The sequence below is a fragment of the Ammodytes marinus genome, assembly GCF_949987685.1.
Source record: "Ammodytes marinus genome assembly, chromosome: 19".
Lineage (NCBI taxonomy): Eukaryota > Metazoa > Chordata > Actinopteri > Uranoscopiformes > Ammodytidae > Ammodytes > Ammodytes marinus.
Genome location: NC_137223.1, coordinates 12,572,404 through 12,588,423, shown reverse-complemented (window position 1 = coordinate 12,588,423; position 16,020 = coordinate 12,572,404). Strand labels below are relative to the sequence as shown.

The following is a 16,020-nucleotide window of genomic DNA, read 5'->3' as shown; positions in this document are numbered from 1 at the left end:
ACTTGCAGAACAATACAGCATTGTATTCTGCAACATCTTAGAGGTGATAAATGATAACGTAATTTGGCTCTTGATAACATTGTTGGAAGCTGCAGCAACCTGTCCTGCTGCAGTAACCAGGCATTTGGAGAGTTACTGGGAGGTCATATAGGGTTTAGTGTAGGAGTTAGTAGTAGTGTATGGAGGGACGGAGGGTGGGGCTAATTTTAAGAGCTGCAGGCCAATTCCCAGGACTGTGTATGTCTCTGTTTCCCACATTCCTGAACTCCTCTGAGCCTCAGAATTCAGGGCAAAAGCAGAAGATTGGGAACAAGGACTTAACAGTGTGCTTGCTTCCAAAACCAGAGGAAATTATATTTTATATAATCTATCTGATTTTTCTATATTAAAGCAGCGGCAATCAATATTTTTATACAAACAACTATGTGTAATGTGGCAGGAGTCGCTTGTGGGGATGAAACCATAAATAATTATCACCACACTGTAGTTTCTCTCATTTATTACTATGATTCAATCTATCTATCTATCTATCTATCTATCTATCTATCTATCTATCTATCTATCTATCTATCTATCTATCTATCTATCTATCTATCTATCTATCTATCTATCTATCTATCTATCTATCTATCTATCTATCTATCTATCTATCTATCTATCTATCTATCTATCTATCTATCTATCTATCTATCTATCTATCTATCTATCTATCTATCTATCTATCTATCTATCTATCTATCTATCAGTGAGGCTGTCTGCCCCTTAGTAGCCGGATATGACTGATGATGTTGTGCTGAGCTGAAGACAGACATCCAGACAGTCTGTCATCCACTCACCCACTTTGCGAAGCTCAAAGGACGTGTCGAACTGGTGTCCGGCTGCCAGCAGGAGAACAGCATAGTTGATGCCAGAGTGTAGTGTTGGCTCTGACTCAAAGCCCTTCTTAAACCTGAAAGAAAAAATGACTCCTATGAATAATTTTTATTTCTAATAAATGCGTCATTTTCAAATCCCAAAGAGAAATCTCTGAGATAATGGAGGACTTCTCGAGGGCTTCCTCAGACACTTCAAGAAAAAAACTATTACAGCCATATTGTGCTGAAACTTGAGACCACACAATGGCGAAACTGCAACTGTGAGCACTATCGACAAACAAGAAATTTCATTTATTTAATGAGCACTCACACTGCTGTGCTGAGGGGAAATGGGTGTGAACGTTATTGAGGGGGCCTCTGCCAAGATGTGACAAAGAACTAAAAATAAATAGTCCTGATGGGAGCTCCATAATGCCAGCACAAAGATATGAGATCTGAGGAGCTTTTTCAATCAGTCTCGTGCTAGTATTATTGCTCTGTTATTAAGTCGTGTGAATGTCGATAGTTAGCCTGCTATCGGTGTATGAATGTGTGTGAGAATGGTAACGTGGGAATGGGAACAGGTCTCCCTTGCAAAAGAGTCTTCGGTCTCAATGGGATATACCTGTATAAATAAAAAAAAAAAAAAAAAAAAAAAGTCAACTTCAGACAGATATTGCTTGCCTCTGCATGACAACCACAGTGGTAGGGAGATGGCAGAGCGCGAGGTAATACCCTTTATTCTCATCACTTACTCTGTGTCATTAACAACAAGCAGATCCTGCAGGTTTTTTCGAAGGTTTACAATGAACTCTCTAGATGCGCTCTGTAAACGTTTTGAGGTTTTGGAAAGTTTAGTTGATGTTAGTGCTTTAGAATTGAGATTTTCGGTTCAGAGTATTGGAAAAAACTAATTTTGAGATAATGGCTGTATAAGATGATTGTATATGAGAAAAATACAGACACCGAAAGACAAGGTTTAGTAAAATAAACACATAAAGGTGCATGTTGGACCTTTTATTTTTACTAATATGAAAGAAGATATGAAATTGACCAGTCCTTGAAAAAATTATGTTTTTGTCTACCTTATCTTGCCTTAAACAACCGTGCTCTCACTTGTATAGGTTTTTACAACCGTGTTTTTATAACTGCGTCGTTTGCTACGGCAACAACTATCCTTACGTAACACAGACTCATCTCTTAGATTCTATCAATGAGATTAATGCCCACAGTAAATATTTTACGGGAACAGTATTTTCCCTTATCAATTCACTTAGTACTGCACCTAATACTATATTGAAAACACACTGGAAGAATAAAACACGACTTTGAGCTTCCTCATGATATTTGGCAAGAAACTTCATAATTCATGAAGCAAAGACTACACTTGTCTAATTCAAAATGAGCCACATGCCATTCTTCTATTGATTCTAGTTGAGGCTGATGCACATTATCTTCACCTTCATCCCACTCCTTCGTAGATGTAAAAAGTTCATTCTAAGGTAATAAATGAAATAACAACTTTTATTTTCAAGCGACAATACTCTAATTGAAACATAATTATGAATATTATATTCCATCTCTATGAAGTCTGTTCTGAAAGACGTCAATTCCCTTTACTCCCTTTTCATCTTGGTCTTATAATCTTTTTAGCCGACAGGAATGGAACCTTTGCATGTTGCTCTCATTTGCTTTAAAGGTGTAACAAGTTGATGCCCTTTAGCATGGCACTGTGGTAATGAGCTGTCAATTGAACACACTTACACCTGCCTGTTCATTTTAATGAGGCTTGTAACTGTCCACACTGACAAAGGGCTTTTTCTCAACCGTGATTACAGTTATTAAGAGGTCCATTATTCGTGGCACCAGTGACAGCAAACTATAATAGTGTGGTGCCAAGATCCAGTGAGTCACCGTTGAGACATCTTTTATGGATATAGCCCTTTGAAACATTTCTTTTAACAATATTTATATTATTATATGTGACAAAGCGTCTGAAGGAACCAACTGTTTGCACACACACACACACACACACACACACACACACACACACACACACACACACACACACACACACACACACACACACCAGGCTATCTCACCATTGCGTGCCGCTGTCTCTGCTGGTTGTGTCAGTGAAGTGAGACTCGAGGAACATGTCTTTATAGATGCGTCCCACCAGACAATAGATGTCGGAGGCTACCTGCTCCTCTCCTTCCACAAGGGGCAGCATTATGTCCAGGGCCTTCTGTCTGTCGCCCGGCAGGTTCCTCCTGTACTCACAAACATGCACAAAAAACACATAGAACGTCAGGTATGAGAAGGGATACATTTGAGTGAGACATTTGACATTCGCATTGAAGCAAATTAATCAGCGTTGAAATAAAAATCTCAGTTCAGGCATGCGTCTAGGAAAGCAGTCATCGGTATTTGTGACTAGTGACACTTATGAAGCGTTAAAGGGATAGTTCAATATTTTTGAAGGGGGGGGGGGGGGTGTATGAGGTAGGTATGCATATTTAGTCTGTTATATTATGGAGATGTCAGCACAGTCACACAATGCAACAGGAGGTTTGGGTGTGTGTTATGCAGGTAGCGCTAATGTGGTCTCGAGCAGAGAGGAGTTTATTCATATAGGTTAAAATGTTCAGTTTATCATTACATTTCACACCGCTTCCAGTGAAATATTTTGGCCCTAATGGTTTAGGGCCAAAATACATTACTTATCTGCTGATAAGTTATGAACCGTCCAGAGCCCTTAGGTCGTCTGGGACAGGTCTACTTACAGTCCCTAGAGTTAGGACTAAACAAGGAGAAGCAGCTTTTAGTTATTATGCACCAACAATCTGGAACAAACTCCAAGAGAACTTGAGGTCTGCTGCAACTCTCAGTTCTTTTAAATCGAGTCTGAAGACTTTTTTGTTTCCATTTTAACCTGCAATTTTCATTTTATTTGCTTCTTTTATTAGCTTTTAAATGTTTTTAAATCGAGTTTTAATTTTTTGTTTTTTGCTTCTTTTATTCGCTTTTAAATGTTTTATAATGTGTTTTATGTATTCTAATCTTGCCCCTGTAAAGCACTTTGAGTGGCCTTGTGTCTGAATTGTGCTATATAAATAAACTTGCCTTGCCTTGAAGTCACAAAATGCTTTCCAAAACTTTTTTATTAAATGTATTTATTTTTAAACCTCCGCAATGGCTCTCTCAAATATCTTTAGACAATGTGTGTGGTCGACCCTTTATGTGATTTTTGTTTGATTTATTTAAATCAAAAAAATCTTACAATCTTTATTTTCTTAATAATTTTGTCTTAGTTACTGTATTTATTTCACTTTTTTTTCTGTATTCCTTGTCTGCTTATGTGAGGGAGGGGAGAGGGGGTTGGGTGTTGTATATGTATTGTATGCGTTTACTTATTCTGTTTTTTTTTGTCCATATTTAAAAACTATAAAGAAAAGTTTCAAAAAATCTTACAATCTTACGTTATCGAGTGGCACGTGGTTGCCTGAAGAAAAAACATTAAAATTCAGCACAATAACACAAAAAATACCAGTTTTTATAACATAATTAGGTTTAAACAGTGTACATACTTTACAGATAATGGATTCTATTAAATACAATCCGTTTCAAAGACCCTTTTTATTCTCTGGAGCATAAAATAATCACCGGTTTTAAAAGAGTGAATCAAAAAAATAAGCGACGGCGGCTGTTTGAGTGCATGTGAAAGAACACATAATTATGTGTACGTACGTTTGTTTGTGTGTGTGTGTGTTTGAGTGTGTGTGTGTAGCTAGGTAACAGATGCGGAGCCTTTGTTGTAGGATAGCGATACCTGGCACACAGAAAGAAGAGGCCATCGACAGCCCCACTTAAATTACTCGGTTCAAATGAAAGAATTGTCACTTTGATTTATTACTGCCAGCTTCCAGCCGTACTGCAGTGAATCATGCAGGTGCTTCAAGGATCTGTTATGAGTAACCCGTGAGGAAATAAATGAGGCTTTATCACGAGCAACCCGTTCACACATTATAAAGATAGAAGGAGTCTCACCGTTGGGAAATGAACTGCAACCTCTTCGGGGGTTAACTAATTGAATTACCTGAATGTCTGTCCGTGAAAGCTTTTACATTTCCTGTTCTAATTTTCCCCTTATGAATCAGGCTTAACAAATCCTCAAGCGAGTGAACACAGGACAGGAGATGTCTGATTGAAAGAGCTGAATTAGATTAAAGCCTCTGGAAACCTGGTCTAAAGCAGTAGAACAATCTGATATCAAAGTTGGGTGTCTCAATAACCTTTAACAAAAATCTGATTTGAAATAAATGTTCATGAATATAATAAAACATAGTTAAGAAAAATCTGCTTACTGTCTACCCTAGACCTTTTGACAGGACTGTGTGGACGTTGCCGTATCAAACGGTCTCGATGTCAATTGTCATTGTTTTTATAGAACATTTGGGCAGAGAACTGCCGTGATTGGTTCAAAATATTTATTGTGTAGAACCAGAAGATAGCCAGCTTCATCTAATGCGGATTTCTGTGAAGTGTATCAGACTTAAATAGCTATATCGTTAATTTAGATTGATAAATATGCATAACATTTTTCATACAGTATGCTTATGCAAACAACTCCCCAAATTACATAGTTGGATTTTATGGGTTTGGATTTCCAGGGGCTCTGACATCCTACACATTTTGGAATGTATCCCTCCATGGGAAGACACCCTGGCTGAGCAGTCAACTAAAGAAACTAAACCATAATTAGACCAGGATGCAGGTTAAGCTAACATCCACACACTCTCAGCAAAAGAGGCACTGTCTGACCTGGTGCCAAACAAATGCTTTAATACATGATTTCTGTTTGTTTATTCGGGGATGGATGAGACGCCTTCCTGCAGTGGACCACAAGAGCTGTGGAGTCTGGTGCCTGTGCCAAAACGTAATAAATAATTCAAAATGTAATTTCCCCTCGTTCAGGAGACTGTTCTCTGCTATACACTTAAAGCCTCAAAGGCAAAAATATAAATGAATATATACTGCGTTACTTTTTTCAACGTTTACTTATTTGATCTTAGAAATGTCTGAACAAAACCACAGCATGACGTACACTCACAAGTCATAACACTTCTCATGCTTGTCACCATACTTGTCGTTACATAACATATTTGGAGTTATTAATATCAATCAGCAAAGGTCCCCTAACATCTCCAGGGAAAAAAATGGTTTCCTCATTAATGTGGTAATGAATGCAGCAACACCTAGCTCAGTGGTTCTCAATTATTTTCTGTCATGCCCCCCCTAGGGGACAGAAATGTTTTCGCGCCCCCCCCTAAATTGAAATACTATTGAGAACCTGCTTATATTTATTTATTTATCTGTACAGAACTACTGTATGAGTTTCTGGCACGAGAATTCTGCATACAATCACCTTATTATCAAATTAGATAACAAAAATTAGCTGAGATAACTTATGCAGCAAAAAAATTCAAAGTTCAGTTTATTAGCTCAATTTGAAACATTTAAACAAGACTGCTCAGTCTGTGTGAATCTCAGGACAGAGAAACACGAGCAAATGATTAACTGAAGTTTGCATTTCATTCAAAAAATTTAATTTAAACTGTAAACATAGTGGTGGTGTTTTTTTAATTATTATTATAACCAATAATTCATTAATGTTATTATTAGTCTACTTGCTTTATTTCTTTTTAAATAGCCTATACAGAGACACTTGGAGACACATGTAGACATTTATTTACTGCAAATCGCGGATATGACACATACACAAGCACACATTGCGCTTGCTAGCACTTAACATTTATTTTTAATAAAAAAATAAAAAAATTGTCAGTTGGAAATCAAGGCAGCCTGTGCCCCCCCTGACATCTCACGGCGCCCCCCCATTTGAGAAGCACTGACCTAGCTAAACCAGGTGGGTAATGCATGTTCTAGAATAGAGGTATATGACATTTTGGATCAGGCTCCGCGCTTGAGCTGCCGAACGTGTCAAAAACACTGGAAGCGAGTGGTGTTTGCGAAGTGAGGTCTCACACTGGCACCAATGTGTGATATCCATGACAGAGAGAGAGAGAAAGAAAAAAAAAAAAAAATCCTGAAGGAACATAACGTGGCTCCCTCTCCATTAGCGTGAAGGTTAAATAAAACATATGAGCTGATAGCTATTGCCATGGAGACGGACCGGAGGGGATGAGTGCTGAGGGAGATAAGGCCCAGTTCTCTCCTCTTACATCTCTCTCTCTCTCCCTCTCTCTCTATCTCTCTCTTTCTCCCATCCAAAGTGCTGATTGGTGCTTGTAAAGGGGAATAATCTTCCCTCGCTCCTGTCAGGCTCCCTGCAGCGAGTGCCTCTGCAACAGGCCTCCACCGGCTGACAAAGCAGCGTTCAACACAGAGCACTGGCTGAGGCCCAATTAGCTCAACCTCACTTCAACCCGGCACATTCATTTTAGAGGCAGAGCACCTAATACAAGTCAAGTGTTTTTTAAAGTTATAGTGCGTAACTTCTGTTGCCCCCTTGAGGAATTCTTAGTAATAACAACAACACTGTCTGCGCATAGATAAGGTAAGCCTTCAGTGATAGCGCATCGATTCCTATTGCTGTACGTCCAGGTTTTTTCTTAGCAGTAAAATCAACATCTGAACAATTTCCTTGGGCGCTTGTTGGGATTTTTTTCTGAGCTCCTGAACCTGCTCCAGTGTCAGGGGGGGGGGGCGACACCAGTTTGTAAACGCTGTCATACTGAGAACTACAGAGAGTTTTGAGGAGCTGATAGGCTTAAACAACTTTGTCTCATCTTGTTTGGCCATGGCTTGAACGTAATCGACGTTCATTTACATGAGAAAGTTACGCACTGTAGCTTTAGGGCAGAGTTTTGTTCATCTCAAGGCTTGCTCAGTCTGGGCCGCACTCTACTGCTTTACACCTCAGTGAAAAGACTCAAGGTTATGAATTATGATTTATACAACTCCCCTTAGAGCGGAAAATGACTTACTGAAGGTTTAACTGAGAGTAGAGATATGTTCTTTCTTTATCATTCAATTGCAAAGCCTCTTACAACCTACACGGTCTGACAGAATAATATCAGTCATTTTGTATTCAAGCTTCAATAAAGTTACATCACCATTGAAATGTCAAAGATTTGAGGATGGAAAAGACTTCTGTTCGACTAAACTGTCTGTTTTACTTGAGGCCAAAAGTATTTACTATGGCAACAGAGATCATTTTAGTGCATATAAGTGTACAAATGGACAAAATGACGGGAATGTCTGATTTTGTCTAATTAAGTGAGTAAAGTTTTAAGTTGTGAAATTGCCCATATTTACACAATGCACCCAGAAATATTTACATATTTACATCAGTTATGAAATATAATAATAATAAAACATGTTAAAATAATTAATATCATGGTAAATATTTCCATATTGCCCACTCCTACTACCACTGTCATCCACAATACGAAAATCATGCAATAAAAGTATAAGGATCCAGCAGTGTGAATTATAAAAAAAATGTGTAATCAAAACAAAAACACAAACTGCAACCTTACCATCAAATTAATAATTACACGGCCTAAATGATGTACATGCACAGAAAACAACAATTATAAATCGTTGTCTACAACATCTTTTGCCTCAAAGCACATCACATAACACTCACATGTACTAACAGCTATTGTGGTTATGATGACTAATCCTAATTAGTTGAATGGGAAAGCTCACACAAAAGGCTTCCCACAGCTGTTTGTCTCTACCCATGACGTCCTGTTTGTAACCTGAAGGAAGCAGCGTTTAACACCTCATAAGAATTCTTCTGTGATGCAAACTAAAAATCTCATCTCATACACGGTAATGGACAAGACAGTGAGCAGCACACACACACACGCACACACACACACACACACACACACACACACACACACGCACACACACACGCGCACACACACACACACACACACATACATATACGCACACCCTTGCAGATACATTCAATCATGCACTTCTTGCCAAATTAGAGAACAGCACGCTTTATTGTTGTTTGAGGCAGTCGCGCCATGAAAGCCACAGGAAGTTTACAAGAAAAGTATTCTCGCAAAGCCAGACCAAACTACAGCAAGTAGTATGTACAAGAAAAGTATCCGTCAAAATCTCTAAGTGTTGTGCCTGTTGTCAAAATCTCTTTTTGTCAAAATCAGTGAATATCTCGTCATAATCCGCTACCTGTCCATATTGTGTGCGCCCTGACCAAAAAAAAACACGTATTAAAGGGATAGTTTGGAATTTTGGACATAGGGCCTGATTCCCAAGTTAGCCTAATTGTTCTTTATCATTGGAGACAGTTTTCAACACATTTCATTCAGTCCTTCTAGTTGCAGAGTTGGCTCGTGCTAGGCTAGCGCACGGGATTGGGGTCAAGCAGAGCTGCTACTAAAACAGTCTTACCCACTCCACAGTACACCCGAGGCTTATCAATTATAAAGCTAGACTATCGATGTAAATGTCTGTGTTGATAGAATAATGTTAGAAATAAAACCAACCTCGCATCGCATGAATCATCGCATTTTGAGGGACTACTTTCTCAGCAGCAGCGGAATTTTACTTTGCTCCGGCTAGTTGTGTAACCGAATCACTACAGCGGAAAGTAAACGGAGCAGCGTGGGACAGAAGCGGAAACGAAGGACTAGGCAACACGGTGGTTCAGTGTGCATTTAGGAATTGTAAAAATAAATTGATGTGCAGCACAAAGTTTCCACCAATTTCCAGTGACTTGTTGCTGCTGGTTTGGACATAAAAACACCGGTGGAAACTGTTCGCAAACGGAGTATTTGTAACGATAATTTCAGACCGGACGACTTCGAGAAACCCCTGCAATCTAAAGAGCAATAAATCACTGAAAACAAAAGCGGTGCCATCCGTCTTTTCAGATGCACCAATAGCCACTGATGAACAGGTAATAACTTTTTGTAGGCTACACTAGCTAATAAAGCTGGCCCCTTTCATAATGTTAGCCTACTGACAGATTGATGACAACGTTAGTGGAGATTAGTGTTGGATACAACAAATTCCCCATAATCGTCTTCAAAAGCAGACGCATCGCTAAGTCCTCCAAACGTGGCCATATCTTGTTAATTGAATAGGCTAATAAAATTCCTTCGTGCACTGTACTCTGCGTCTGTAGCAATGACAGCGGCAGATAAACAAACTATTATAGAGCCTGTAACCTAGGTAATATCAGTCCGCCGCTACCGAAGCCTACTACCAGGAATATAACGCTGCTGCTGAGACACAGCAAGCCCCTCAAAATGCAATATGCAAGGTTGGTTTTATTTCTAACATTATTCTATCAACACAGACATTTACATCTATAGTCTGGCGTTATAATTGATTGGCCTCGGGTGTACTGTGGAGTTGGTAAGACTGTTTTAGTAACAGGCTAATTAGACCCCAATCCCGTGCGCTAGCCTAGCACGAGCAAACTCTGCAACTAGAAGGACTGAATGAAATGTGTTGAAAATTGTCTCCAATGATAAAGAACACTTAGGCTAATTTGGGAATCAGGCCCTATGTCCAAAATTCCAAACTATCCCTTTAATATAGAGCCTAGGCTTTGTGCACTGGCATGTTGCTAGCTACAGTGGGCCCACTTTGTTTACATACCGCTTTCGTTAAAATAACAGTGTACAGAGCCTAGAATGTGTATTGACACCAGATTTTTTTCAGCGCACACAGGTAGAGGATCGTGAAGAGATATACACTGAATTTGACAAAAAAGTTATTTTGACAATTAGTTTTCTTTGCAATTGCTGACTCCACCTTTAATGTTAAATAGATCTCTCAACATCATTCAAATGTCAAGAGACACAACATCAAAGTTGGTCGCACACACAAACAAAATCCTCCTGGTTAACATTCAAATAATAATAATAAAGAAAAAAGTTTTCCATCCGTCAAATTGAATGTGTGTGTATGAGTGGGAGTGTGCCACCATGCTTGATATCTTACCTGTTCAGTGCAAAGGCGTAGTGGAACTTCACATGCGGATGAGCCACAGGGTCAAAGGTGGGAAGCTTCTCCAGAGTCTCCACCAGCTTCACGATGGCCTCGTAATCCTGGAAGACAAGTGAAGGGACACATATTAAAAGGTGCACTATGTAACTTTGGTTGTGTCAACGAAAATGAACATTCTCTAAGGTTTTCTTTCATGACTGAATAGACACACTTTCCTCACTGGAAAATTGGATCCCTGGAACACTGTTTGAAGTTCGAAAGCTGCCTGAAAACTTACTGTTTCACTGTTTTTGTTTACAGCTGCAACTGTGCCAACAGTTTTGTTTACAAACATATTTTACATTCGGTTTCACATGCAACAAAAGGGTTCAGTTTCGATTTGCGATGATACAATTATTCAATACTTAGAATGACATGTAGTGAAAATATGTTTTTGTAAAGTTACTGCAGGCTCTGAAAATGTAAACAAATCCCCCTTCCGTGAAACTGCATGGTGCACCTTTTTTAAGCTAATGTTGCACTTTCACGCCGGCCATTGCCCTAGACTGTGGGTCTATTGTCCAAACATTTCTGCAACAATGTCCTTCAAAACACACAGTACACTCCAGCTCATTAAAGTGCAGACTTCTTCTGATATCCTTTTATTCAACCGTCTGCTAAACACCACACACACATAATTGAGTGGCCCCCCTTCATCACATTTTTGTTGGTCCTACTCGCCTACATAGTCACCATATTCAAAAGCATGTTGAATAATTCAGCACGTCCTCAATGCGTGTTGTTCTAATGAAAGATTCATGAGGTGCCTGTGGTGAGTGGGAGGATCTGGAAAGAGAGTGCCATTGCGCTAAAGAGAGCAGATTTAAGACCAAAAAGCATTGGCCTGCAGCTCTCTGCGGGTGGTCTGCGATAGCCCACGTTTGAGAAAAAGACACTCGTAAAAAGGGATGGTAGATTAACTCTGAGGCAGTGACCTCTCTCTGGGTAATATGTACAGTAGTTTTCGTACAGTAAGTTCCTCTTCCAAGGACAGGGACGTGGGCAGCACAATTTGTTTGTACGCAAGAAGAGGTCATCAGTGGCTAACTGAGTGTTTGATATACCTAGTAGTTTATCCTAGAAACTTTTTGGTATGTTTATGCTGAAGGTTTTCCAAAGTGGTATGTGGTTCCATGGGAGTGAAATCAGGCTCATGATGACATTTGAACCTGGGAGGTGCATCCTGATTGGTTCAGTGATTTTATTTAAAATGCAGATTGAAATCAGGTGGGCAACACTGTACATTTCAACTGATTTTTGCTAAATCATGCATTGTATAATGTTCATATTTATTTACTTCTTATTCTTCTAGATTTGTATTATAGCTGTATACTGTTAGTTGTATTGTTAAGCTATATATATATATTGGCATAAAGCACATATACTGTATACTGTAACACTTACATACTTCTTTTTCTATATATTTCTGTTCTAAATTGGAGCACCTGTAATGGACCGATTTCCCTCAGGGTATGTCATTCTGAAATCCTTTGCAAGATCACAAGACATTTCATTAATTGTATTATTTCTGTTACATTTTCATTTAGTTGTGTTCACTACTGTCTTTATATTTAAGTCAAATCTCAAAATAAAAGTCTTGTCAATTTAAATATATTTCCTTTCATTTTCAGATTGGCTTTGTATAAAGACAGTGAATAGTGCTAAAGGAAAATAAAAATGTTGTTGCCCTAACCCTTAGTAGATCTTTTTCTTGTCTGTGTGTCTTCAGTGACTCAGTTTATTCATGAGGGTTTGACCTTGTAACGTCTCTGGCCTCCAGAGGCCCACGCTGCTGTCAAACCATTTCTCTATTGTGTAATACACAAGAGGAAGCATTTGATGAAGAGGCTGGGAAGTGTCTGTGGTGGCAGGAAAACAATGGTTTGGTTTTACAGCACAGAGGCAATTTGCTTTATGTCACAGATAAAGAAGAGTTTATTGATTTAAACTGTTAACTAGTTCTGCCCGGTGCACATGTACAGTATGTTACAATGAGGAAAAATCCCTTTCCATTGTGCTTACACACTCCTCAGTCAAACAACAGGAAGCAACATTGTTCATTTACAGACAGCAACAGCGGCAACAGTATCTTTGGCACCTAACCAACATGTGTCTCCACCGATGATCTAATCTGTTTATCTATCCCAAGGCAACACATTTCAATTGGACCAATGAGGACACTGCTTCTGTTTAGAGGTGTTACAGTAGGGCAGGTGTACCTGGATGTCTCTGTACGTCAGCAGCAGATTGATGACGATGTCCACTGAAAGGCACTCCACGTTGTCCAGCCGCTGTTGTATGCGGCTCAGCTCTGCAGCCAGCTCCAGGCCCGTGTACAGCTCCCGGGCCTTACGGATCTCGTTCAGAATGGTCTCACGGAAATACTGGCTGTGAGAGAAGACACACCAGTTTGGATTGATTGTATGTGCCTTTAGGACAAAGCAGTACATCAAAGTTTCCATTATTTAAAGTGTGTAATTATCCTTAATAATAACCTCCTTAATGAACCTTTATTTAATTAAAGTTGGAGTCTGCGATCCTGGAGCACAGTGCCTAGGCTGTCTATCGACACTGGATTTTATTCAGCGCACACACAGTGCGGCCGGGTAGCAGATCGTGCGGAGATATTCACTGATATTGACAAAAAGTGAATTTGACAACAAACAGAATCGCTGACTCCACCTTTTTCTTCAAAATAAGGTATGAAAGAAACGTGAGTTGGCTTGTTAATTGTATTCAAATAGAAGTGAATAGAGAAAGTTAGTTCATCACCATCAAAACTCTGCCTACAACTTAAAAAAAAAAGTGCAGTTGCTGTTTATCATGTCCTGTCGATTATCCTCACTCACTGCCCACTCTCTCCTGTGAGGCAGTTGTAGGGCGCTGCAAGGTGTAGGTCTATCTGCCAAATAATGACTCAGTACATACTGTATACTCTAAAGCTATACTGATGTTTGGCAACGCTCACACTGGCTTACATCCTGCTGTCAGTAGCACAGAAACAATTCACATCCCTGTTCTCATGCCACAGAGCAGGGCACGTTAATTCTAGGGATTATGAATAGACGTCATGCACCTTTGCACAATGTAAATAATGCATTCGCTGCAGGCTGTGCTCAAATGGTTATGAATTCATGAACGTATATGTCGGTCTCAAGGAGACAAATAAGCACTCTTCTTTTGTGCATGTAAAACCTGAGTCATTCTCGGAGCCAAGCTAATAACCAGCTGGTATCTAAATGCATTGTGACGGCAGGAATATTGACCTCAGCAACTGAGGCGGTGTATATACTATTTCTGTTTGTTATTTATTGAAAAATCGGATCACCACGCAAGTCAAAGTTGAGGAATGCACTTCATAAAAAATAATTACAGCAGGTAAAAAGTGGGAAAATAACACAGAAGCCTCTTCTGCTTATTCAACACAGTCACGGCGGCGCTCAAACATGTATACCTTTTAGCCACATTTTCCTCTACAGGAACTTGAATGGGCTTCCTCCCCATCATGCAGCTACTTCTTGAATCAACATTCAGCCGGTATATAGACAGTAAAACAACCTGTTTTCCCATGTAACCTTTGATATTAGTCATATAAGGAAAACATTCAGGGTATTTCACACAACAAGAGTCACGTAACATTGCCTTGAGTGGAACTTAGCAGGAGTAGCTTTAAATATATTTTGATTTATTTTGCTTCCTCATTGGCAAATCCATATACGTAATGTTACTTTAAATATTAAACACAGCAAAACACATTTTGTTTGTAGATACTGTGTTTTCGTCTGAATACCTATCCAAAAGCAGACTGCGGTAGTTTTAAGATGTTTTGTAGGATCTTAATCTGCTTAAACGTAACGTAACAAATTGTTAGATAGTCACCCTGAATAAGAGAACAAACAGAATGAAAAACAGTTTTAAGATTACTTATTTATTTTAACCTACAAGTATTTATGACCTCTTATTGGCCTATTATTCTAACAGTTATTTTGATTTATTTCTATGATGACTTATTTATTAATAGTATTACCTATGCCCTTTTCTGCAAGTTGAAGTGGGGCTGCTAACAACATTTCTAGTGTCTTATAGACAATACAACTATCTATCTATCTATCTATCTATCTATCTATCTATCTATCTATCTATCTATCTATCTATCTATCTATCTATCTATCTATCTATCTATCTATCTATCTATCTATCTATCTATCTATCTATCTATCTATCTATCTATCTATCTATCTATCTATCTATCTATCTATCTATCTATCTATCTATCTATCTATCTATTTGTGAAAGAAAGTCTTATAGGTCTTATAGGTCCAGCCCACCCTTTCCCAACCCCTTCTATGCACTCACTGTGAGTTAGTCTGGGACACTTTGAGCAGTTGGACGAAGCGGTCGATGAGTGGCATGCAGATGGGCCCCAGTAGCATCTCAAAGCTGGGCTGCATGAGCTGCGTCAGGCCCTTCATCAGGCTGCCCTCACAGCAGTACACCTTGTTGTGAGGCGTTACCATGTATGGGATGAAGGTGTAGTTGGCCGAGCACGTCTGTTGATGACAAGAGACACGGCATTGGACAAACAAAACAACAACAAAGCTAGCTCAGAATATTGAAGCTAGAAGAATGAATTATTTGCCACTGCACTGTGTGGTGTGAAAAAAGGCACCAGCAATATTTAAGCCAAAGTGCTAAATGTGAGTGAATCACTTTGAAAATCCACAAGATCCAAAAAGGATAAAACTATTCTCAGAAGCTTACATTTTTATGAAATATAATATAGTAAATATTCACCTCTTTTCAAAAGGCATGCTTATGATGTCCGGAATAAGTGAGATATAATAATTCAGAAACATCTTTGCCCTCTTTCTTGATCCTCATAAAATGAGGAACATTGTGTGATATGATCACAAGCTCAAGAATAACTGGTAAATAAACCTTGTGCTGAGATGTGTGCCCTAAGTCAGGAATGAACTTTTTCTCTCAACATGGTCAAGAAAGGGCTCAGAAAAAGGCTAACAGTAAAAACAAACATCTATAATTCAATTGCAACTGGGCAACTCCATCTGCAGAGGGAGACTCTTTGATACGATCAAAAGCTCCA

The 16,020-nt window shown here is 39.1% G+C and overlaps 1 protein-coding gene across 1 annotated transcript in view; it reads right to left on the bottom strand.

The window, feature by feature from the left end:
• The window catches only part of map3k5 (mitogen-activated protein kinase kinase kinase 5), a 75,739-nt gene that overhangs the window by 32,289 nt on the left and 27,430 nt on the right, over positions 1-16,020 (bottom strand). Inside the window, exons 4-8 of the mRNA XM_080047624.1 lie at positions 15,273-15,466; positions 13,136-13,304; positions 10,872-10,978; positions 2,957-3,127; positions 837-949 (exon numbers count right to left, since the gene is read on the bottom strand). Of these exons, the coding sequence (XP_079903750.1) occupies positions 837-949; positions 2,957-3,127; positions 10,872-10,978; positions 13,136-13,304; positions 15,273-15,466 (754 nt within the window). The remainder of the gene's footprint in view (positions 1-836; positions 950-2,956; positions 3,128-10,871; positions 10,979-13,135; positions 13,305-15,272; positions 15,467-16,020) is intronic.